Source organism: Acipenser ruthenus, chromosome 19, assembly GCF_902713425.1.
Source record: "Acipenser ruthenus chromosome 19, fAciRut3.2 maternal haplotype, whole genome shotgun sequence".
NCBI classification, from domain to species: domain Eukaryota; kingdom Metazoa; phylum Chordata; class Actinopteri; order Acipenseriformes; family Acipenseridae; genus Acipenser; species Acipenser ruthenus.
This window is the reverse complement of record NC_081207.1, coordinates 24,644,063-24,670,648: the sequence shown is the minus strand read 5'-3', so window position 1 is coordinate 24,670,648 and position 26,586 is coordinate 24,644,063. Positions and strand designations below refer to the sequence as shown.

Below are 26,586 nucleotides of genomic sequence, written 5' to 3'. Positions count from 1 at the left end.
CCCAGTCATCACTGGACACTCCTTTACTTTATATAGTGTCTGTGTGTGTGTGTGTGTGTGTGTGTGTGTGTGTCCAAGCCTGGTAACAGTGCTTTTAATTAGGCACATGCTTCTCCAGTGAAACTGTAATGTTTCTTTGTCCATCTTATAAGTTGGGGCATCAATATGTCATTCATATGTCACCATTACATTTTCAATGAGTTGCAATGAAATTTGTTATAGGAATTTCTTAATTTGCCATAATAAGGCCACATCTCACAATATACTTACTGTACTTGTCTTCATCTGAAAACTAAACACATTAAAAAAATGTTTTAATATTAAACTGTGCATGAACATTTGTTAGGAGATGCTGTGGATGTAGGTCATGGTGATTTTGCTATTTCATTATACAGACGTCGGTAATCTTTGTCTTTGCTCAGAATGGGGTTTTCTTCCACAATGCCTTGTCTGCTGATTGCACACAATGGCACATCAGCTCTGTGCAAAGCTCTTATTCAATTGCTCATACTACACTTTCTATCTCCGTCCTAGAAAAAAAGAAAAACGAGAAATGAAGGCTATTCAGTGGTGTGCATGTGGGTTCCACTGGCTACAGTTCAGTAGCAACTCATTGATTTCAGTTTTACTGGGTTTGTGAATGCTCTGGGATCCTGTGTTTGTTTGTACTGTATGTATGTCGATATAAATGTGCTATATTAATGGAACTTTGATACCAGTTCCTATTCCATATCTTAAGGGTTCTTATCCTGGCTAAATAAAGATGGATTGCTTGTCGAGAAAATGTCTGCAGCTCTGTTCTCTCAGCATGATGCGGAATGTAACTGGATCTCATTTAGTATAATGGGGATATTTCAGCTCTGTCGCCGCCCTACTGGATAAAAGGCTGGCTCTCCACAGAGCTATGGGTAGTTTGGAGTTGGGAAATGTGAGTTAATAAATGCAGTTGTCCCTTTATGCTATTGGTGTAAAAACGTCTTCTCTTTACCACTTCTGCAAAAGTCTGTTGTATCCCACACGGTAAAGATGGTATTGTCTTATACTATAGGCTACAGGGTCAACTGTACATACTGTAGGAGCTTTATATAAATCATTAATCAAAACTGGTCCTACATGCAGTGCATATTTTGTTAACAATTTGAATTTTATCTCATTGAAAAAATTAATATTTCTCAGATGATTGACAATACTACTATATTCCACTGCAATCAGCCCTTTTGGCTGAGCTTTGGCTTTTCTCTTCCCTACAGGTTGAGAGGCTGTCTGCAACGGTGTGCTCTATGAACCAGGAGGTGGGTGAGAGAGGAGGAGTGCTGACTGGGCAGGCTGACCAGCAGTGCCAGGAGTTAGAGAGCCAACTCTCAGAGACCCGTGTCCAGCTGAGGCAGTGCCAAGACACAGTGCGGGCCCTAAGGGACTAAGCCCAGGACAACAGCCAGAGGGTAGGGGACACAGGGATGTCTACCAGGGCTAACACTGTCCAGCTCTCTGCAGCATATACTGCCCTAACACTCTGATGTCATAAAGGGCTCCTCTACCCACACTCTCACATTCATACACTGACTTAAGTAATAATGTACGCATACATGTACTTTACTGGCAAATTGAGGAGTGGCTGGTTGATTCCTTTAATCCACAACAGCCATTTTCAATTTGCAGGTTTGTACATGCACAGGTGCAATATTACTATTTGATTATAGTATCCGTTTAATTTGTAACCTACTGTGGGCATTTCTGTTCTTCGATACAACACTGCCATCAGATTCTGGGCGGACTCCGGACTGTATTTAGCGTTTTTGTTTTATTTGTTGGTTCACTTGTGTCCAGCTGTACTCTGTCACGTCAAGGTATCCTCAATAAATTTAAAATGTATAGCAGACAGCCAATCAGAAGGGGAGATTTTCACCATCGATGATCAAATAACATATATAACGTACAGCGGTGTACAAATTGAATCAATTCAGTTTCTCTGTTTTTCTGCTAAAAAGTGGTGCAAGTGGTTGTAATTGCATTCTAATCAATAATATTAGGTTGCCATTTTTTTTTATTTACTGTGATGTCAATTAAAAAATATTTACTGTTTGGCGATGGAGCATGTTTTTTTTATTATTATTTGATACGCTGCTTGCTGTTTTCACCTTTGTTCTCTCTCTCTCTCTCTCTCTCTCTCTCTCTCTCTCTCTCTCTCTCCTGCACACTCTGCTCTCTGATTTAATGACGCATATATCCTGTCTCCAGTATTTAATCCAAATAGTGCTGGCTCAGCCACAGATTACATGCACCCCTCTGCGACATGATCAGAGCACAGAGCAGGAGAGAAGAGCGAGCAAGAGCAAGGCTGCTTCCTTCATTAGGCAAAACCTGCAAATGTACCTGACCTCCTAGACATTACAGTAATCAAAACCAAAGGGTTTAAAATCCATCTTCTCACCTTCTGTCAGTACTAGCAACATGGTCATATTAGTGCAGCTATAACAGATTATTATATCTTTTTTTAAAGAACACTTTATAACTAAAACTGCTGCTTCTTGGTAACAAATTGATTCAGTCATGTATAATAAGAGATAAGAAAAAAAAAATGCCTTGGTTACTGTCCTGGCTGAGCCCATCAGTAAACATAAACATGGGAATATAGAAGTTATTAAATCAAAGTAATTAAAATAAAAGTCATTCAGCGTATATACTGGTTTCATTCTAAATTGCCATCATAAAAATGACCTAAGTTACAAAGTTGAATTATTTATAGTTCATTTCTCACTCTTACTCTCAGTCTCTCTTTCTTCTTCTCCCTGGCCACAGTTTCAAACCTCTTGTTCTCTCTATCTCTCATACTGTCTTACTCTCTCACTAACTTACTCACCCTCTTTCGGCAGGTGGCAGAAGGCCAGGCCTTGCTGCAAGCGGAGCTAGACAGCCTGAGAATCAAACTGAGTGCCGCCACCAAGGAGGTAAGAGCGGGCTGTGGGCTCCCTTTGAAACACTGCTGCCTCATTGCACCCTCACTGCACTCTGTTAAGCCATTAGAACCTCAAGCACCCATCTCTTTTGGGACCTTTTTATGATCATTGAATTAAAATAAACTTCAGACTTCTTCTACAAAGTGGTTGGAATAACTTCCCCAGCACCTCCTTTAGGTATTTTCAAACAGGCCCTGTGCTTGTCCAACTACATCAGTCAATGTGCAGAAATGATGTTCATTTTGAGAACCTATTTAATTGTTTACACACTTCTACGTTAAATGATTGCTAATATTGTTCTTAAAATAATAATTTTCCAATATCTTGTCACACACAAGAACTCCTAATCTCTCACGCAAAACCACACATACATCCCACGTTGAATGATTGCTAATAACACATTTCAGCGAATATAAAATAGAATAATAACCATAAACACGCAGGTGGCTGAGATTTAATTTTGGTGTCCCTGGAGAATTAGTGTGCGGTGCATTTCGCTGTGCAGCAGAGGGAGTCACTCGCGGCAGTCTGCAGGCTCCCCAAGACCTGAATTTAATTCACTGTGTGTCTGCCTACCCGCCCTGCGTTGTAGCAGAGTGAGCACAGCCATTAATGAACCCTTAATAAAGGGGGGAAATCATCTTGCAGGGAAACTAGCGAGCCCCCATCATACCAGGGGTTTTGAAAGAAAAACTCCCTGTGCTCTAGCTTGGTTCTGGTAAAATAGAAAAATGTAGATTTGAATCACTAAATCATTTTTTCGTGGGACTGGGGCATAAAATGGCAACCACACCTTTTCATGTGTTCTAGGCTCTATTATTAATAACTACTGTGTGCGATTTATAACAAAAACACCACCATCCATTTCACTGGACACAAAGAAGGATAATATTTACTATAGGTGTGACTGTTTTATTCTTTAAAAAAAAAGTGTGTTGTCGGTCTTTCTGTTAAAAATAACTTAAAACTCAATATAAACTATAGCAGTGGTTTTCAGTTTTGGTCCTCAAGTACTCTCAATGGCTCATGTTTTAGTTTCAAAATGGATCTAAATAATATAAGTCGTGTACAAATCCTCTTGCTAGTGCCTTCATCAGTGTACATATATCTTAATTAATTCAGAAATGTGGTCATGTCACTCTGTGTGAATTACAAATGGTACATATTATTACAATATATATTTATTATATTAATCAGAAATTCCATATTTTCTAAATTGTTATTTTAGAAATGTTGCCCCAACCAGAAAATTGAAGTTGTGAGGTTAATTTTATATGGTTCTTACCATATGACATTGACAAATTGTTACTGTGACCAAATCAACTGGCAGCTCTATTTAATTGCATGTAATGCAGGCATATGTGTGTGTTCAAGTGTGTGTTTATTGGTAAAATTGTAACCCTCCTTAATTTTTTGTTCTGTGTGTGTGTGTGTGTGTGTGCGTGTGTGTGTGTTTAAATTCTTTTTAAGAATAGCCGTTTTTTGAGTGCATTAAAATTAAATTCCTTCCTGTTGTTGTGAAAAGAGCCATGCGTTAAAAATAATTGGATGTGGGAGAGAACAAAGGGCTTCCACCCCTTCCTTCCCTGCGCATCCTGATGAGGCGTTAATACCAAGCGAGCACACATTGTTCTGCTGTCTGAAGCCATCCCCCTGCCAGACACTCAGCGCTGGATAAGTCACTTTTAATGTCTGATAATCAAGGTGAATTTTCAAAAAGCTGCCATTTTCAAATGATGGTGTATATATTATCTGGAGATGGGGAATTGGGATGGGAGGGGGGCTGTGGGGATTTACTGGAGCTGCTGGCATGTGCAGTGAAAGAGAGACACCTAATGGTGGAAGGGGGTACTGCCCACTTGATACTATTATGGGTTGGGAAGCTTTCTTTTGGTTGTTGTTGGTTTATAGACAATGCATTTGATTCAGGCCTGTACTGTATTGTTTATTGTTTAGTGCTTGAACAGGTATTTTAATATTCTAACATGTGTTGGTGGAAATTAGTTTCAAGGCAATAGTGAACATGTTTTGTGTTTTCCACAGGAGAGAGAATGTATTCAGCAGCACAACAAATGATGAAAAAAACTAAATTGCTTCTTTAGGTTGTACGAGATTTGGTTGGGTACAGTGGAGACTTTGCCAGTACTGTAGTACAGCTTTGCATTGTTTAAATATGCTATTGAATCGAACGTTCGAATATTGTGAAAATCCATTTCTCGCCTTACGCACTAGTATAATGGCTTTTGAAAATACATGCCTCTGCAGAAGTGTTACGTTTTTATTTATTTATTTTTTGTCTTTTGCATTTCAGATCAACCTAGATGTACAGTCTTATTTTAACAAATGACCCTGTTTTACCTTTGTTATCAGAGCTCTGTACTGCTGTTTGAAATGTGCACCATTTTGTAAGGGAAAATAAAACAAGTAATGAAACACATTCTGGTACGATAAACCTGCACCAGACATAGACCCTGATTCTGGCTTCCAGGATCATTCACCACAGTAACAATTCAATGTGCCCAGTATGGTTAGAGAACACTTTACTCAACATTTTATTAACAGCAACAAGACAAACACAGCCTTTAAAATTGCCCCTTTTAGTAAACAGCACTGATAAATCCATGAATTTGAATCTTGTGCTTTGGATCTGTTATAATTTAGTATCCTTGTAAGGGGATGTTTTCTTGTCAATCAGATGTTGTCCACTTAAAATTAACTGCCCCATTGTTTTAACCTGTGGCAATATCAATGATACAGGTCACAGTGTTTTTAACATAACCATTTTATTTCATGTGTACAAACCAACGTTTTACAGATAATACCCCCAGGAATGCGTTGCATTTGTTCACAACACCCCCCGAAGTTCTAGTTACATTAATATTGGACAAAGTAAATTAGGCATTGCTAATGATGAGCAATATATATGTATTTGGATATAATATTTAAAGACACAGCCATATATGTTAATTTACACAGAATATGTATTTTAATGATTCACACTACAGTGGTATAACTACAGTGGTATTTATTGTTTTGTACATATTTATTTGTAAAGGACAACATACAATTTATAACTTAAGGTCCAATGGTTTAGACAATGGCTAATTTCCGTCAATAGTCCTATCGATTTACACCTGCCACTGTTACTATTAAATAGATTATCAAAGTATCAAAACATCATTACAAGCTTGTTATATTACACAAATACACCAGAAAGACGGCTTTTAATTGTGTTTCAAATTGGTAATACTAGTAGATATGAACGTAGTGAGAATATCTCAATATTTTGGGATGGGGAAGTAGTTGGCTCTCTGTGAATGGTGTGTTTAGAGATGACTGTATGCTTCTGGTGATGACAGTAAGTTGATGGTTCGCTGTCCCTGTTCACTCGCTGTGCTGCAGATTTAAGTAGGTGGGGTCCTAACAAGAGCAGGACAGGTATAGAAACAAATAACCACGTGTTTATCCTCAAACATCCAGCACTGTGGCCGGATAAAGGAGCGTCATCTAAAAATAAACACTGGAAAATGTAAAAAAAAAAAAACTACCAATAGGGACTTGTGAGTGTTATGCAGCCAGTCACATTGTGTGGTTTCAGGACATTGGCATGTAATATAAACTGAGTCACTTTCTTAATGCAGCCTTTTGGCAGAGTGACAGAAAGCCTGGTTCCTTCCAACCTCCCCCTGGGACTTTGTCATGAAAACAATTAACGAGCACAGATTGCTCATTAAACAGTTCCTTAAATCAGAAATCCTCCCATTGCTCATGTGCTCCAGTACTCAAAACCTTCCACAGATCGATTGCTAAAGCCAGTCTGGTACCAGATCCTATTCTACAGCATACTATTTTTTTGACCATTTTTGTCAATGGAAAATTACTGCCATAGTTTTTGCAAAAGTTTAGTAAACCTCACTTTTAGGTTGGCTATGCTATAACTATAATGAAGCTACGTACAGAATGTACTATTTGAGATAGCAGATGTTTTCCAGTACAGCAATGATTTATCTTTTTTTTTTTCAATAAAATACCTTATAAGAGACTGTACTTTGGTTATGGCATCATGAACCAGGCACAGAATATATTGCTTCCATACCAAGACAGGAGAGGGTCCACAGAAGCATATTTAAACCAAACTTATTTGGACAGAGATCTGCCTTTTAGGTAATGCATCATGGGGTAAATGCATCGTATTGCAATGAAAAACTGGTAACACTATTTTTTATTCAATACTAATGCTGGAGCATTAAATGGAAATTTAGATCACTGCAGACCTATATACAGGTCCAGGAAAGATAACTGCACTCAAAACTGTAGACAGTAGGTATACAGTAACATGCTTATTGTTTATAACAGACCTCAGTAAATGCATAACATATGCAGTCATGCATGTGACAAATTATGTTGGCTGCAGATACAAACATCATTTTTGCCCCCAAATACATTTAACTTGTTAATGTGTGTCCCTGCTCTAATCAATTCTTCTTACAATGTAAATGATGCATTTTACCAGCTTGATCATGTTTATTTCAGCTTACATTCTCAACAATCACCACACTGAGGTGATGCAATATATAACCTCCATTGCTTCCACTTTGTCTCTTTAGATGCAGTATATATTTTTTTTCCCCCTCCTCTTTGTATCCTTAAAATATTCTACACATCCCGCCGCAGTTCCGCATGACAGACACCCCTAATATAATCTGTGTGTCTGAATTCTAATTTATACCGTCAGGATAAAATAAATAGTCTGCAGTTAATTATGGGGAGCAGATCCTGGCCTTGCCGGGTGATTTATGAAGTGCACAAAGGCATTCTGCAACACATTTTTCTTAATTTATTTTTAATCTGTCTCTCAATTAATTTTCCTGGAAATGTCTTAATGATGTCAGAGGTGTGTGTTAATGAGACCTGGCCAGGCAAATGTGTTTTGTTTTGTTTTTTGTACAAGACCAGGCACTACCCCCACTCCCACTCCCACTCCCACTGCTGTATTGTGTGTGTGTGTGTGTGTGTGTGTGTGTGTGTGTTTAACCAGTTTATACAGGATGCTTCCACTTGCACATCCAAACTGTTTCTGTGAACAAGCACACACAGAAAGATAGTATGTAGTATTGCTTTCTTTTTTATTTCTAATTAAATAGTGGGTAAAGGTTTAGGAGAGCATGCTAAAATCCATGCCAGATAAAATTGTAAATCTCATACAGTATGCTCTAAAATGCTTTATTCCATGCTAATAATATGTTTCTAAAAAAATGGTTGTACAGCTTTCTTAACTTAATAGCCTAGAAGTAAGTGAGCGTGGTTTGTTGTACAGTTGTGCAGCCTTCTTCAAGAACACATTAGCTTAGAAATAAGACTGAGCTAATCTATCTAAACCCCTCTCTCATATTCACTCACACACACACACACACACACAAACACACACAGTGAACGCTTGCACACAAAAGCCCTTTACTTTAATGAACATTGTGTACTGGCTGGAGAACACAGTGTCCTTAATAGGTCCTGCAGGTCTTCATGCATTAATAGAGGGTATGGAGCATTAAAGGCTGTGTGGTCCAGTGGTTAAAGAAAAGGGCTTGTAACCAGGAGGTCCCCACCTCAGCCACTGACTCACTGTGTAACCCTGAGCAAGTCACTTAACCTCCATCTTTCGGGTGAGACGTAGTTGTAAGTGACTCTGCAGCTGATGCATAGTTCACACACCCGAGTCTCTGTAAGTCGCCTTGGATAAAGGCGTCTGCTAAATAATAAATAATAATACACTCCAAAAAGGATCGGGAAACCATGGTGTGGAGTGGGTTGGGTGGGGGTTGACTACTGTCTGTACATACATAAATCAAATACAGCTTTAATTGATGGAGTAGGCAGCCTTGGCCTTCAGGTGGAGATAGAATTAGTAATCAGATGCAACACCAAAGGCCAACCATTATATAAACTTACCACTCTTAACCTTTTGTTAGTCATATGTCCAGAACCAGTCTTCTGTGTGTAGGTCAGAGTAATTTTATAGGGACCTGTGTATAGAAATCACAGTGCATTAAACAGATTCCTGATGTAAGAGGGGCACACTGCTGGAGGTATCAGAAATAGACAGTTCCAGAGGGACAGGGATTAATCTGATTATAGAAAGATGTATACAGCTATGATCTACTGTACTCTGCCAGCACTGTTTGGAAATAGCCAAGATGTGCAGGAAGGGCTGTTTATATGCAAGGAAGATCTTGGGTAGGTTCAATAAAAAGAAAGGAGACGATAGAAAGAAGAAGAGTCTTTTATTAAAGTTGTTTTATTAAAAACAAACACAAATAAAGGGAAGACTGGATTAGAATGAAAGATGGAGGAGGCTGGGGAAGATGACTGTGTGCTCTTTTTAATGTAATCTTGCACCATGTATTAACTAAATAGATAGCTCCCAACTTAAATTGCCTTTGCAGTTACTCATTCACATCTGCCGTCTTCTCTCTCTCTCTCTCTCTCTCTCTCGCCTTCACAAGTGAAAGAGTGAGAGAGAGAGAGCGAGCGAGAGAGAGAGAAGGGAAGCATAATTACTTATTTTAGTCGAGTGCGGCAGAATGACTTTTGCCAAATGACTCTAATTCCAAATGGTTAACAAGATTTTTCTCTTTAATAGAGCCGAATCCATGTGACAGCAAATTGCTTTCCCATTTGCAGCCTTAATGGCTTTTCATACTTTGCACTTCCAATAAGCAGTAAACTCAGGAATTAATATTGCACGCTGCGTTATGATGCAAATGGGAGCAGGGGTAGGGGAGCAGTACCTTCATGCAGAAAGCCCTGATTAGATCAGTAATTGCTTCACTAGAATTTATTTATTTATTTATTTATGTATTTGTTTTAAATTATGCTATGTGCTCCTCTTTCATGTAACAACATTTTTAAATTTAAGGGTAATAATTTCTGAATTGTAAATAGCCTTCAAATTCCATTCTGTTCCTCATTGACACTGATTCTAGTGAGATCTGAGTTGCTGGGAAAGAGAGAGGCAATGTGGTTAAGTGGTAAGAGCTGGCTGACTGGGAGAAAAGGAGGCACAGCAGAGTGGTCAAGTGGTTACAGTTGAGGGTCTGGGAGGGAAGGCGGCAGTGTGGTATAATGGTTAAAGCTGAGGAACTGACAGGCAGCATTGTGTAGTGATCAGAGGTAGTTTGACCTGCTGTTTTTTAACTGGTATTTTTATTTGGCCTGCAAAGTGGCACATCGCACATGGCTGTGTCAGTGGAGCTTGTCTGTGCTCCATTGTAAACAGCTGAGATTACGCACATGATGCAGTGAGTCATCTTAGATTGACAAACCCGGGGGGGGGGGGGGGGGGGGCTTTTACATTACTACTGCAGGGAGTGCTACTTTTTTTTTTTACCACCTCACGCAACCCGCAATTATTAAGTTATAAAATAATAATATTGATAAAAAGAAATAAGGAGTAAATAGCAGAATATATTTAGTACAAAGCTTAGATCTGTTCTAGAAGGTCTTCACTTAAATACCTACAGTCTCCCGGAATAAGCTCAATCATTTTGTTGCATCTTCAGCAGGAGTCTCTCTGGATTTGCTCAGAACTGCATCTAAACATTACAATTCTGTTTCAGTCAATGCCACTAGAGCTGGAGCTCAGTTGGTGTTTTTATACACAGGACTGCAGAAATGACTGCAGTTTTACAAGGAACAGTCTCAAAAGTGATGACGCTGATGACCTAAGGGAGTTGGATGTGGTAATGATTGATGAATGGACATGTATCTTTCAAGAACAGTGCCATCCTGGCTGCCCTTGATGGTCCTACACCCTTTCCTTTTCTTTTAAATGTGTGCATTTAATGCTCATACATAGGTGTAGACTGCCTGCTATTCAGACCACAGCCTCTCTGAAGCTGAGATCTGTGCCAAACTGTTATGCGGCCTAATATCCACTAGTGGCTAGGATGATATTTTACTGGCAACCTGATTTAAACCCAAATCTAAATACGTGTCATGAAAAGCTAATGAATTAGATTACTACAACAACTAGCCGTGTACCGCATATACAACTTGCTATATATAATGTATTAACATGCCAGAGACAAAAACTTAAGAAGTGATTTACTGCCTGTTCGGTGCCTCTGAGGATTAATATCTTAATATTCAAAAAATGCAAATGATTCCCCTTAGTAATAAATATGATAAATGCCCCCCCCCCCCCCCCCCCCCCCCCCGGCCATTCTCTTTAACACCTTTTTCTCAAAAAGAACATAGCGAAGAAAAAATATTACACACAAAACTTCTGTTTCCCTGCCTCAGATATACAAATGAAACACAGCAGCAGCAGAGACATTGTTACTCTGACCTTGGACAAAAATTGCAAATAAATTCAATTGAATAGACGCCAATTGCTTGCAGCTATTGAGGTTAAGCGTCCTTTGGTCTACAGAGTGTTAGCCTTACTTTATGCAGCGGGTTGGGTCACATGACCGCATACAATCTGCTTCTCTCTCCAAGTCTCCATGGCAACCGCTGATTTCTTTTACAGTACATTCCCATTTCACCTGCCACTTTAGTAATTGGCTTGGAATTTCCAAGCATATAAAAAAAGAAAAGAAAAGAAAGAAAGAGTAAAACGTATTTATGAACTGAGCACAGAGTAAAATGGTAGATGAGCAATTGTGCTGGAAAATTAAAATGGGGTCGAATAACCAATTAAAAATATTTACATTTTAATAAGTGAGAATCAGATGTTAGCTAGTGTACAGACTGACAAGGTTTCTTTATTATCTTTATTGTTGTTATAATTTTAAAGATTAGCAGGGTTGTTAACTGCGCTTGCCTTTTGCACAAAAATAAATACGATCAACAGAAATCTACATTGTTGTTGTTTTTTTGTTTTTTTTTTGTGAACTGTGGTTACTAGATAAAGTGTACGCTTGTGTTGCCTGGGGTAATGAGCAAGCCTTCTCACCAGTGTTACCCAGAAATGTTATCATTTACAAAGAATGACAAACAGCTTGGGGTGGGACAATTATTGCCCATTAACCCCACTTAGTTACCTTGTTTGCTAAATATACTGGAATCCCTGAATAGATATTCATCCCTGTTTTTGAATTACTCATTTAACATTCATGCATGCAAAGACCAACCTAGCATGTGTTTGGATTGATATTTGTTTGGCAACTATTCAGAATCCAGTTTCAATGCAAAAATAAAATTAACCTTGAATAAAGCTGAAGAATTTGGACTTGGGCAGCTTTCCAGCTGCATGCACAGGCTGTCACTCATCTGGTCAAGGTTTATTAAAACGAATTAAAAATTGAAGTGCTTAGTGCTTTATTTTTTAATTACATTTTTTAAAAGGCATGTGTGTTTCTCCACCTTTATTATTATTAGTATTATTTATTTCTTAGCAGACACCCTTATCCAGGGCGACTTACAATTGTTACAAGATATCACATTATTTTTACATACAATTCCGTTATTTTTTACACATTATTTTTACATACAATTACCCATTTATACAGTTGGGTTTTTACTGGAGCAATCTAGGTAAAGTACCTTGTTCAAGGGTACAGCACAGTGTCCCCCATCTGGGATTGAACCCACGACCCTCCGGTCAAGAGTCCAGAGTCCTAACCACTGCTCCACACTGCTTAACAAAAAACACATGAAAGCAGATGTAACGAATATAAACCTGGTTGCCCCAGTAATCCCTATCAATAGTACTTAATAAGGGGGAAGCTGATATGTTGTTACACCTGCAATGTGTAACACACACACGTTTGTGTATAAGAGCTGCCCTTTGGCAGATTTATTTGTGCTGCATATTGCATCACTGATTTGTTTTTTGTTTTACTCATGACAGTTTTGCATGGACAAGTCGTGACAGTTTTCCTCACAATGTTTTGGCCGTACTTCTCAGGAACTGTGTTTCCATGTAGTTAGGATTGGGCCGTGACAATGCAAATTACTGCAGTCATAGTGATTTAGTGGAGGGGATATTTAAATGTTAGGGAAAGAACGACTTTTAATATCGTGAGGAGAGCTTGCATGCGTTGCCATGAAGATAAAAACATTTAACAAGATACATTAATTCACCTGTTGCCACACACATTCTGAATTACGCCGCGCATTAGCTACTTGTTTGTCTGGTTACCTTTCCAACACACACACACACACACACACAATTATATAAAATGTAATTTCTACAGGTTTTACTATTTCGAATTTATATTTGTGTGTGTGTGTTTGTGGAACATCAAAAAGTTACGTGATATATATATATATATATATATATATATATATATATATATGTGATAAAGGGGATCTTGACTGCTAAAACCTCGTGAGCCACAAGCACGATTTCTGCTCTGGTTTACGTGGGTTTTTACAGCTATTTTTATCGTGAGAAAGCGATTGACCCTGCCCTTAAAGTCGGGCTGACCAAAGGATGTTCTTTTGCTGTTTTGAGTGACAACGTCAGAGTCAAGACTGTAGAGTCAATTTTCATGTGCATGTAAACCCAGCCATTGATAGAGAGCTGATATTAGGTGCTTGTTTGGCAGGTATTTCCATATCCCAGACTGCTGCTGTTTAAAAGGAAACAGAAGCAAAAGTGATAACTCTATGGGGGCCAGTCAGACTTCCCTGCAGATATAAAACCCCAAATGTATCAACCCAGCTAAATAATTTGAAGGCTGTTTTAATGACAGCAATAAGTATCCAGAAGGCTAATAATATAATAAAAAGAAGCAATATATCAAAAGTGATCAAAATAAATAGTTCAAGACGCAGCTCTTATTACAAACTGCCGTTAAGACTTATCTTTCACATTTTGCACTACCCCCATATTTTAAAAACTCTTGCCAAAAGTTTTTGTAATGATCTATAATCAAAGTGCTGTAAGCAAGCTGTTTTATCCCACTCATTTAAGTACCTTTGCTGGACACAGAGCCGTACAGGGCTAGGTTTGAGTGGGGCTGCAGGAAAGTCAAGTTGACAGCAGGCACGTTAAATAAATCATAGCTGCTTTTGCTCCAGAACAATGTCTCTCAGCGTGAAACAGCAGGGCCCATACTTGCAGGGCAGTGCAGCTCCGGGAAGGCTCCTGGTTAAATGGGCCTTGCTTGGTCCTTTATTTGTGAAGAACAGGCTTCAGCAGGCTCTTAAGGACCTGCTGTTTTATTGAATTAGTAAGACCCAACCCAGACCAGTGTTAATCTAAAAAGTTTAAAAAAGAGATCTCTTCAAGCTACAGGGACATGGCCAGGATTGTATTGCTATTATACATTGAGATTTGTTAAATTGATCTAAATCCCAAACAGGTTGCTTTGGGGTTAAGCAAATCAAATTATTTGTGAGAGCTGCTTTAGAATATTTCTGTTATTTATTGTATTGTTTCTATTTTCTTTTTAACTTAAAGCTAAAGAAAACCCTACCTTTTTCACTACTATATAGAGCCCTAATATATACTAATAGAAACAAAATATAACTATCTATGTTATTAAATAACCACGTTATTTCTGTGGGGAATATATTTAAAAATCACTGCTGATGTGGCCTTCTCTGACCTTTCAAAAGAGTCTTTCTTATTTTTTTATTTTTTTAGCCAAGCCACCTGGTATTCTGTGCCTCGTAGCTCAAAGTTCATGCCCAAAGCATTGCATTTTAATGCATGTTACATTTGTCATGCATAAAAACATACAATGTTCACCACATTCAAAAATATTATTCAGTTAAATAAATCATATCACACAATAAATACCAAAAAAGGTTGCAAAATACATAGATTATTAAGTTATGCCTATTCTTACATTTTTAAAAGTCAGAAGAGTAGAATAGGAAATTAATCTTTTTTTTTTTTTTTTTAAATCAGAAAACCAAAAAAAAAGTGCTCATTAACCTATAAAATTAATTAGCTTTGATAATAGTTTGTATCCTATTCCAAATCAAGAACCCTTTTACCTTTGAATATAATGTACAATACTGTGCTGTAATATAAACCTTATAGATAGGGGGATGGTAAGCCCAGTTTCTCTCTGATAATAGTGCAGAAGAGCATTGAACAGAACATTTATAAACGTTCATAAAAAAATCTTTGTGTCAGTACACGATGTAGCAAATATATTCTGCTTTATTGCTGCTAATAACACACTTTTTATTTTTTTAAAAAACCTTAACATCATGAATCAAAATCTGATGATCTATGTATACATAATTCAGACTTTGCTTATGGGGTCATTTCATAGTAGCAGATTTTTTTGTTTCTGTTCCCAAGAGGACACCTGTATTTTCAAAGTAAGGATCACTTGGAGACTGTGGCGTACCAGAGTGCCCCATGACTCAAAATCAGGAACCACTGTTACAGCACAAGAACAAGCCAAAAAAAAAAAAAAACACACCTTGTCTCTCCTTGACAAACACTCGTCTCAAAGTTAAAAAAAAACACCCTTTTAATTGCAAGCATTACAACAAGACCAAAGAACCTTACAGATGTCTTTCATGCTTCTTGATCTTGATGACTTTGAGTTTTGTGATGTTTTAGTTGTACTGTTATGATCGCTATGTTAGCTACACCTCATGTATGTGCATTGCAAAGGCTTGCTCATGGTGCCCTCTCACCAAGAAGCCTAACTGAAATTAGCCCACATGTTCCCTTCAGAAGACATTTGCTACATTTTAGATGAAAAAGGAAATGTTAAATAAATGGCAGTATTAAAGTCACTCCTTTTGAACTGCTGTTGTGAATAAAATAACTATATAAAAACCGCTCTGTCTAAAGGAAGCGTTCCAAGATAAACGGTAATTGTTCTTTTTTTCTACCTACTATAAACGATGAACAACAAGACCAAAGAAACAAAATAATAATTGAACAAGTGTTTAATTTGTAAGGAATTGGCGATTACTTCATCGGAACTCAATTGAAAGCAATTTTGCTGTGGAGTTTGATCAATGTGATCAAACAGCAAACAAACCACTGACACTTAATTTACATACTGCACGGAAATCACCCTGATATTGTTGAGAGCCATGCCATCTTGGAGTCTGAGCCTGCCAAATAAGAAGGGGTGTTGCTGGCTCAGTTTTTTATCCAGTGTCCCTGGAGGTGCCATCCAGTAGATGCAAAACCAGGTCCTGTCTAATCAGGGGACAGGATAATAACACAGTGTAACAATTTTTTTTTTTTTTTTTTGTTCCTGGGTAGTAAGTGTTATTTCCTAATTGCTTATGCCTCAAAAGTATAGAAAATGGCTATTATTCCCCACAAACTTTGCTTTTGTGACCAGGACAGTGATATTTTGAAATTGACCTATTTCCAATGAGAAAACGGGCGAATTTGTGTCTTTTCGTTCACATAAAGTCAGAAAAAAACAACATATGAATCCAAATTAACATGTATTTATACTAAAGTAATACAAAAATGACTACAAAAGATTTAGAAGTGAGTAGTTTTTCGAGATTTACGATTATACTGTAAATCACTTTCACGAATCAGCCCCCAAATGTAGTCTCCCATCATGTTCTCGTTATACTGTCCTTCACTGACAGCTCATCCAGGAGCCTCAAAGCCGTGCTGCTCCATAATGGTAACAAGTACCCGTCTCTTCCCGTGGCTCACTCGGTGCACCTCAAAGAGGATTACAACAGCATCAAGACCTTGCTGGACACCTTGAAGTATGATGAGTACGGCTGGGACCCCCGGAAGGTGCTGATGCCACCACTGCACATCAAATTGGGCCTTATGAAACAATTTGTCAGAGCTCTAGATAAGGAGTCGGCAGCCTTCAAGTACCTTCAAGACTTCTTCCCTAAGCTGTCTGAGGCAAAGGTCAAAGCAGGTGTCTTCTTCGGACCACAGATAAAGAAGATCCTGGAGTGCAATGAATTCCCCAGGAAGCTCACTAGTAAGGAGAAAGCGGCTTGGAACAGCTTTGTCGCAGTGGTTCGGGGCTTCCTGGGCAATCACAAGGCCGAAAACTACGTGGAGCTAGTTGAGACTCTGGTGAAGAACTACGGCACAATGGGCTGTAGGATGTCCCTCAAAGTCTATATCCTTGATGCTCATCTTGATAAATTCAAGGAGAACATGGGAGCGTACTCGGAGGAGCAAGGCGAGCGCTTCCACCAGGATATACTGGACTTTGAACGCCGCTACCAAGGCCAGTATAACGAGAACATGATGGGAGACTACATTTGGGGGCTGATTCGTGAAAGTGATTTACAGTATAATCGTAAATCTCGAAAAACTACTCACTTCTAAATCTTTTGTAGTCATTTTTGTATTACTTTAGTACAAATACATGTTAATTTGGATTCATATGTTGTTTTTTTCTGACTTTATGTGAACGAAAAGACACAAATTCGTCCGTTTTCTCATTGGAAATAGGTCAATTTCAAAATACCACTGTCCTGGTCACAAAAGCAAAGTTTGTGGGGAATAATAGCCATTTTCTATACTTTTGAGGCATAAGCAATTAGGAAATAACACTTACTACCCAGGAACAAAAATTGTGTTACATAGTGTAATGGGTCAGTAATCCTCCCTTGGGGAAAATACCACCAGATTACTACAGAGTCACTACACAGCAGTATTTAGATCTGCTGCTCTTTAGAAGATTAAATTAAATATAGTTATAATATAAATAAGTCATAATAGTAGCAAAATAAAATCCACCCTTGTTTTCACCCTACATAACGGCTCAGAAAATACACTTAAAAAACCAAATGTGCTCCATTGCAGATCTGCAAAGCTGCCTGTTGTTTATACAGCATGATGAGTCTCACTTCTGACAGAAGGATAAAAATTACTTGAATAACAAGAAGAAAAAAAAACCTGAAATGGGGTTAATGATTAGATGTCTTGTCTAGTTCCCCGTTTGTGATAATGGATTTTGATCAGTAGCTACGAAAAAAAAGTGCTTTCATATTGCAATTTGCCATTTGTATAGAACTGCAGTTTTAATATTTAACACAATCCTATTACAGAAAATAAGTAGGGGCTCATAGAGCCCAGAAATAACTTGAGTCTGGTTTAAATATTTAATGCCAGTTTGTGCATACAGCACTGCCATTTATACTGTCTTATCGAGGAGGGGGAAAAATGACTTGATTTCACACAGCCTGGTTAAAAAAACAACACTGGTTACAAAGTATGGATCAGGAGGATATTAGAATGAAATGACTTGATTTCCATAGTCAATTCTCCTTAAAATATACAGCGCTGATAGGACTTCGGAATGAAAAATTGGATCATTAAGGTAACGTAGTTTCGAGCACATGTGGGCATAACTCAAATCCGGACAGTCTTGGCACCAGATCAGCAGTGTAAGCCCAATCACACACGCTCCTCATCACTGCCGTGACCTTTTCTTTGCATAATTGTGCAATAATACCCAACAGGGCTGGCATTACCAAACATTACTGACTAGTCTAAAAACCTGAAGCCTTATCCACTTGTCCATTAAAGCTACAGTAGGCTCTTCTACCGCCAATGTCTAGCTGTGTGCATGACTAGCCGCCATGTCTCTTAACCCGACCCCCCCACCCCCTGGGGCCCCAAGCCTAAACGTTCAGAATAGATCTTTATTTACAGCACAGAACTCGGAAACAGCTGGTCAATCCATTTAGCCTTAGGCCACTGATTTGTTCGTATTTACTACAACACCAGAATGAAAAGCCAGGGTATTTTTCCTCTCTCTTTCCTATTGATCCAGCGCTTAGAAAATCTGCACGGCTGTCTAAACACTATTGATTCCTCTTCTCCACTGTGAGTTCCCGCAGAAGTGTATAAAGGGACTGGATGAATTGAAATTTCATTTCCGACAACTTGTTCCTGTTATTTTTACCCTTTTTCGATGGGGAAAAACATGCGCTGGCGGGCCGCCGCTCGATTCTGCTCAATAGCAGCCTGCCGGTGAAATCGCGAGACTCACTGTGTTCTGAAGCCAAGCGTCATAGAAACCTTTTTTATTGGCTGAGCGGCACCAGCTAACCAAGACTGAGGAACTGTCTTTATGAAACATCTTCTATTATCTATTATATATTCTATTATTATTATTATTAGTAGTAGTAGTAGTAGTAGTAGTAGTAGTAGTAGTAGTAGTAGTAGTAGTAATTCCTTATTCTTCCTTAAAATATTCCAAATTGATAATGTAACTATTCTTGAATACAGCCACTTCCTATCTTTAACATGCCTTTTTTAAAAGCTTGGGGTCGCCAAGAACTATAAAGTGTGTGGTTCCTGGTGAGTGTGAAATCCTTGGCTTTTTTTATCGTTCTCATAATGGACTCCCAAGCCAACTATTTTCCCATATATTATCACATAAGGAGATATGTACAGTTAAGCCTGTCTCTTATAGTATTGGATTTCTGGTTTAGTGAGAAGATGACTCAACTCCCAGTATCTGGGCAGCGAGATGGGTTCACTGTCTCAATATGAGAGAAACTTGGTTTCGATAACATGATACTGGGTCAGGTCTTACTCCCTCCAAAAGACAACTTGCACCATTTTTGAGAAAGACGAATAAGTCAATGATCTTTACTATAAATTGTTGTTAGCGCGGTTTTATTTAGAAAGGAATTCTAGCCTTTAATGTTAACTAATTTCAGAGGATTTCCGATTCTTCACTGTAATCCTCTTTTTTTTTTTTTTTTTTGCATTTTGTAAGTATTGGAACTCTTCTCCACCCAGGCCTGAGAGAAGAACTCTCAACTCCAGCGGCTACATGAAGAGCATCAAGCACAAGGGAGCCAGAGAGAGCGAGAGTGACTGTGCTGGAGAGCCAGCTGGACCAGCAACATGAGGAGCTGCACAGCGCCACCCTCGGGGTACTGTACACAACTACAGTCATAATAAAAACGTTTCTAATCCTGTAAGGTCTAATAGTGATTTGTCAACTTTCTGAACTATGATATACCATAGCCAGTACAAAACCAGCTATTTTTATTTTAAAGAATTATGAAAAATAACCTAAAACATGTTCATAGTTTGACTGTCCACAATCTGACCCTGCAATAGTCAGATCCACTTAGAATTCCTTGGTAAATAAAAGTCAATAAATAAATAAATACAATTTAAAAAAACAATGCGGCTTGTAAAATACCCAATATGGGTGTTTCAAGGATGTTAACAGAATACCTCTTCCTTTAGCTAATACCTATACTCTATATTTATTTATAAATGACAAAGAAAAATCTGCTTCTACAGAATTTCATGAGAATGCGGAAACATTTATTTTTCTGCCTTATTACAATTTTATAGACCCCACCCCCTTCAAAAAACACAGACAGAACCCAATTTCAGTCCCTGTAAACCTCTCAATCTGAATTGCATATCAGCCCCTGTACTGGGGAGCAATAACCAGCATTAAGACAAATTGCAGCGCAGTTTGACAGAAATTGGGAAATGACATTCAGAAAATGTTGCTGGGGTGAAAATTACAGATATTAAAATATAAATCAGCGTCTGGGGCTCCTGGGCAGAAAGGGAGGTGTCTGAACTGAGAGTTTACCATTCGAGTAGCGCTATATCTTTACACCATAGCAATCCATGAGGCCTGGCCGCTAGAGATGGTGGTTAGATCTGAAGGAGTGGGGCAGAGTTGGGGAATCCCTATAAAATTAATAAAATTGATTTGAATCAAATACAACAGATTAAAAATGTGGTTAGCAACTGATGTTTGCCTTCATGAAAAAGCCTAGAATTATACACGCTCACTTGCTCTGAAGTCAAAAAATTGACTGCTGACCTGTAACAGTACTGTTTAGACCTTGAATCCCTAACCCTGGTTTGTGTGTGTGTAGTGTGTGCAGCATGAGCAAGCAGTGACAGAGCTGCGGGAGGACAGACAGAGGCTGGAACAGCTGTGTGGAGAGCTGGAGGGGGAGGCTGGGCAACTGCAGGCACAGCTGGATCAGCAAGCCAGAAATCCCATGATAAATGAGAAACCAATCTCATTTTAAATGGGAAACCAGGATTTTCTGTACACAACCTAGTATCTGTGAGTCTTGAAGTCTGATTTGGTGTCTCTGATGGTATCTGGTTTTGGCGAGTATACTGTATGAACCTGATGATTTTATGTTTTTGTTTTTACTGCAGTTAAAGCAGAGAAGAGTGATTGAGAAGTTGACGAAGTAACAGAAGAGCCTGCAGGACAAAGTTAAAGCTTCCGAACACAAGGTGTTTGTCAAGCTCCTATTGATTTTGTGCTGTGCACTGTTTGAAAGCTGTCCCTGCGGATCTGTTGCTGTGGTTGAGAACTTATTTTTGGTAGCAGTGGTGGGATGTCTACCCCCCCAGGGGATTTGAAAGTAGGAGAGTCTGTAATACAGGGGTCGATAGGGAGAGGGAAATGTAACAACTAATATATGGAACTCCTACCAGCTTGGATAAAATCAGGCGCTTGAGGGTCATGAGTTTAAATCTCTCTTGCAAGTAGTGGACCTCTTACAGATGACTAAACAGATGTTTTAGTGGATTGAGTAACGCCTGTGTTATTTCCATTTATTGGCAACATTCATCAAATGTTCCACAGGTTCTATATATGTATTTTAAATTTGACGCATTTTGCCAACAACGGCATTCTCAGAGTGTGTGGACCTATGTCTGAAAAGGGAAAGGCTGTTTCTGCTCTATGTGCAGTTGTTCTGGGAAGGTGACGCTACTGCAGAGGCAGCTGGACACAGCGGGCCGGGCCCAAGAGGAGGAGAGCAGCGAGCGGTACTGGGAACTGTGGGAGTGGAAGGAGCGACAAAGGGAGGCCAACCAGGAGTTAGCCCTCCGAGACGAGGCGCTGGGAGAGCTGCGAGCTGAGCTAGCAGAGACCCAGCGCGCTCGGGGCACCGCTGAGAGGAGAGCATGGCTTCAGGAGGACACAGCCAGGAGCCTGGAGGCTGAGAGCAAGAGCCTGCAGGCCAAACTGGGAGAGCTACAGGCCAAGGTGGCTCGCACCACATAAAACACAGACCTGCCCAGAGAACCCCCACAGACTAAAGAACCAGAATTTCAATTGTGCCTCAAACCTGCTTGGCCAAGGGGTTATTGATTGGTCATTAGGCAGTAGGGACCATTAATGTGACCAAGAGGTTAGACAATGTATTCTGAGTTTCCACCCACCGTGCTCTTGATCCCTGCTCCCTTAGCTGTCTCAGAGAGAGGAGAGTCTGACTGCCTCAGGTCTGGAATCAAGCTCACTGAGAGGGAGGCTGCAAACTCAGCTTCACGAGATAGAGGCTCTCCGGAATCAACTGCACAGCTCCCAGGATGCACTGCAGCATGTCACCAAGGAGAGAGGTAGACGAGCAGGTAGACACTGTCACGCCAACCACAGCGGCATCTAATGTAGAGTAACATAATTTTATAATGCTTATTTTTTAGATACATTTTTCTTAGTTACACTGTACTAGCTCCCTTGAGAAGGGTGCATGTGACCATGACCTCTCACCCTATGTGACTATTACATATGTCATATGACAGCAATATGGCAAACACCAAACTCTTTGAGGTACAGTATTGCTACAACCAGGCAAGTTAGCTTCTCAGGACAAACCATACCAAAAGTATTTTGATTGAAAATACACAAATACTGTTTAACAGCTAAATATTTTGGAAAATGCAATATAAGTACAAATATATTGCATTTTCCTAAATAGAATAAATATAAACTATTATTGGCAACAAGGTTTTTAATAAGGGCTCCCAAGTGGCGCATCCAGTAGAGGCAGGAAGTGCCTTATAGCTTGGAGATCGCCAGTTCGAATCCAGGCTATGCCACTGCTGACCGTGGCTGGGAGTTCTCAGTAGTTCTCAGGTCGGCTGAGGAATCCTTGACTCAGCGATCCGTGTGGCTGGCCGGGTGCCTGCAGGCCTGCCTGTGCGCAATTCAGAACTGTGTTGTCCTCCGATGCTGTAATGGCTTCACGACGGGCTTGCAGTGCGAAAAAAAAGTGGATGGCTGACGGCACACGTTTCAGAGGATGAGAGTGCTTGTATTCGTCTCTCCTGTGTTAGTGCGGGGGTTGCAGCGGTGAGCCAGGTTGAATAATTGGACGTTCCAAATAATTGGGAGAAAATCGAGGGGTAAACAATTGGCGATTCCAAATTTAAAAAAGCAAAAAAGGTTTTAATAATAAATTAAACAACAAAATACACCATTTGAACCAGCCTATTCAAACGCAGTAGTACTAGTAGTTTGAACCTAAAATTGAACAAGTTTTTTTTTTGTTCAAGTTTTGTCCCCTTGGGAAAGCATTCATCTCAAGTTCCGTTTCAGCACTTCTACTTTCTGTTGAAGGAAGGTTGGTTGCACACTTATTTTAAATAGTTATGAATTGATTAATATTCTGATATGGTGTTATCAAAAATGGGCTTAATTTAATTACTTTTAATTTTTTGTGTAATTAATGTAATTAAAATGATTCGCTTATAGATCACTAAATACTAATTACAAATCCAACCATTGTCTCTTGAATGCTGCACTGCCCTTCTTAGAGTTTGACATGGCCCTGCCTCAGGCACACAGACTGTGTGCTTTTTTATGTGTGCATGAAAGCAGTGGAGATTTTAAATACAGATTAGTACTTGGTTAAATCAAAAACCAGAACTGCATTCTTGTGAAATTGGAATGGGGAGTAGGTCATGAAACTGCATCCCAGTATCCACCACGACATCTCCTTATTCTCTAGAATGTAGAATGGCATAGGTTTCATATTGGTGTCTGGAGAACTATCCAGTTCAGTGAGGAAAGAGCTGCAATGATAGCGTTCCTACTTCAGCTGTCAGCTGGCATCCCAGCTGGGCTATTTAAACCACTTGTCAGTGTCAGATCAGGGAGCACTGCCAAAAGTACATTAGAGTTGTCTAGACGTGCTGAAAAAACACATGGTGCCTTTCAATTGACAGAGCAGGGGAATCCTGCTTAACCCTTCTTTAACCTAGACGCCCCTTTGAGATGAAACTCACTTTTACAAAGCAGAAGGACCTTGTCATGTCAACAGAATACAGCACATCTTTAACAGTACATATACAGGGGTCACGGTCAGCAAGTCCACATGACATTTGAAAAGGAGGTGACCTTGGTTCACAGCTGTTTCTGTATCCCTCATCTGGACAACAGACATCAATGCAAATTTCCACCCCTAACTTTCCAGAAGGAATTAAGAAGCAGTGACCATTGATAGTGGTCATGCATCCCTCCAATACAATCTAAACACTTGGCAGTCCTGGTGGCCTATTTATATTACTACGGCAGGTGTTGCTCTACGATTCGATTTGTTTTTTATAACATTTTTTTTCTGTTTTGTTAAAAAGCTAATTGTGAATTCTTGAAACATGTACTGTAAGTACTGGTGTTGGTTTGAGTAGTAACTCTATATATACACACTCTACAGGTCCTGCATGTGTGTTGAGTGAATGTCAGTCTTCACTTTTCCAGTTCTCCAGTGTGTAATTGAGCTTCCTCCTGTCCAGCTGATTTCTAATTGTGTGTGCTTAACAGTTCAGAGTTTGTTTTCTTACTGAGTTTGCTGTGTAAGCCACACGTTCCTTCACAGCCGGGCTGATTGTTAATGAATCTCCCTGTTCTCAGCTGGTGCAGGAGGAGCAGAGCACTGCCAGAGTGAAGGCAGAGCTGTGTGAAGCAGGAGAGGAGCAAGACAGGCTGTCAAAGCGGATATCACAACAGACTGCAGAGAAACAGAGGCTGCATGCAGAACTGGAGGTGCTCACTGAGAAACACAGGGCTGCACAGCAGCAGGTAACCTGACCACTATGCACACGCACAATCCCCTCACCATAACCCTGACATATAGACAAACACAGACCCTTTTTTGTGCTAAATTGTACCCCTCATATAAAATTCAGGCCATGAAAAAATCTAATTGATTTGCGCAACCTGAGAAGGAAACATTATGTCACCTAAAATTAGTTGACTTCTAGATTGTCTTCTAGAAGGCACTGTCTATTGACTTCTAGAAGGGCCTATCCAAAGTTCTAGAAGGCATTGTCTTGAGAATTCTAGAAGACAATTATAATCTTGTTCATCTCACTTCCAGCAGGAGGGACCAGACAGTTTTGAAACTCACAACAGAACTGAAAACAGTCAAGGAGAAGTTGACGGCATCACAAGATGAGGTGAGGGGGGCTTCTTTATTCCTTTATTATTCACTTTACAACCTGAATGACACTGAATTCAAAATATTGCCATCCTATAATTGACTAGTCAGTTTACCTCGATATAATACAAACTAAGAGCATTATCACAATTTAAACATTCACAACTTGAGGATTGATGGATTTACAGCATTAAAGTACACACTATTTGGTATTACTAACTTCAGCAGCCAAAAATTGGGTTTTTAGCAGTTTTAGCCCCAGTATTTTGGACTAAAAAGTAAGATGTCAATATTACAAAATATTAAACAATTGACTACACTGCTATGTTAACTTCCACAGTTTATGCAGTAAACCTGCTTTTAACCTTACAAGAAAATAGTGTAAACTTTACACTGAGGTTAGCCAAAAAAGAAGTGGTTTGAGGCTATTTTCACTGCACATAAAAGCAGAATGTCCTTGTGATTGGTTACTCTTGCGAGAGGGTCCCTGGTTTCAGTGAACAGGAGAGCACTGTCACTGCAATGCAGAAGGAATGTTTTGAGTTCCTTGAAAGTTTTTTGGGGGGATTGGTGAATAATACATCTCAACCTGCTACAGTTGCTGTTTTTTTTATCATTAGCATGCAGCCACGTTATCTGCTGAATGCTTATGAGTGCGGGCGAAATGTTTGTCATGTTATTTATTTATGTCAGCCTCTCAATTATTAATTTGTTTATTTATTCATGGCAGAACTAACTGCAATTGGAAAATACATTTTCGCTGAAGGGCATGTCCCCCCGCCCCCCACAAATGGAAGGGGGGCGGCACATCAGACTTGTTAGTAATTATTTTATGTGGCGTTTCCTTTGACTCACAGAGAGCTGTCATTTTAATACGAGCGGATGGGTAAAGAGAGAGAAGGAAAGAGAGATAAACACGACTCTGAGAGTTAGGGTTTTTTTTTTGTTTTTTTGTCTGATTCTTTTCAAACACCTACACTTAGAAGAAACAATGCATTTGGTACTATTGAGTCCAATCCTAAATCCTGGTCCAGAAGATTCAAGCCCAAGTATTTATGAATCAAGCTCAAGTTAAGATGTCTCGAGCCTGTGTCCCAATGATTCAAGTCCCAAGTCTTGGTCCAGGATGTTGAGTCTAGTGTTTCAAAATATTGCCTGTTGTGACCTGGTGCTTGAGATTCATTAGAACTACCCAGCCTTTTTTCAGTTTACTTACTTCACACGTGTCTGCTAAGAATGATGTGTGTGTGCGTGTGTTAACTTTGCCGTATGTTTTGCAGCTGGGAGTGCAGGTTTCGGAGGTGCAGAGTCTGACAGGGAAGCTGAGAGCATTGCAGAGTGATCTCAGGAGCCTACAGGATATCCTGAGTGAGAGAGAGACAGCCATGAGCGAGCAGAGAGTAACCCATGTTCAACAAGAGAGGCAACTCCTGATTCAGCAGGTACAGAGCGGCTTTCACAGTGGCAATCAAAACCACAGCAATATGTTCTGAAATCCTACTATATACAATACCTTCCAATGGTTTTTGGAGTG

The 26,586-nt window shown here is 39.4% G+C and overlaps 1 protein-coding gene across 4 annotated transcripts in view; it reads left to right on the top strand.

Annotated features, from left to right (window-relative positions):
* The first annotated feature begins 2,877 nt into the window (after positions 1–2,877).
* LOC117424787 (polyamine-modulated factor 1-binding protein 1-like) overlaps positions 2,878–26,586 on the top strand; it is a 49,833-nt gene continuing 26,124 nt past the window's right edge. Inside the window, exons 1-6 of one of the 4 annotated variants that reach the window (XM_058992673.1) lie at positions 2,878–2,948; positions 19,633–19,769; positions 20,745–22,245; positions 24,527–24,694; positions 24,993–25,071; positions 26,333–26,494. In XM_058992673.1, the coding sequence (XP_058848656.1) occupies positions 24,645–24,694; positions 24,993–25,071; positions 26,333–26,494 (291 nt within the window). In that variant the 5' untranslated portion in view covers positions 2,878–2,948; positions 19,633–19,769; positions 20,745–22,245; positions 24,527–24,644. Of the gene's footprint in view, positions 2,949–19,620; positions 19,770–20,744; positions 22,246–24,264; positions 24,695–24,992; positions 25,072–26,332; positions 26,495–26,586 lie in introns of those variants that run through there. The other 3 variants (XM_034041488.3, XR_009307792.1, XM_058992674.1) reach the window with 3 other exon arrangements.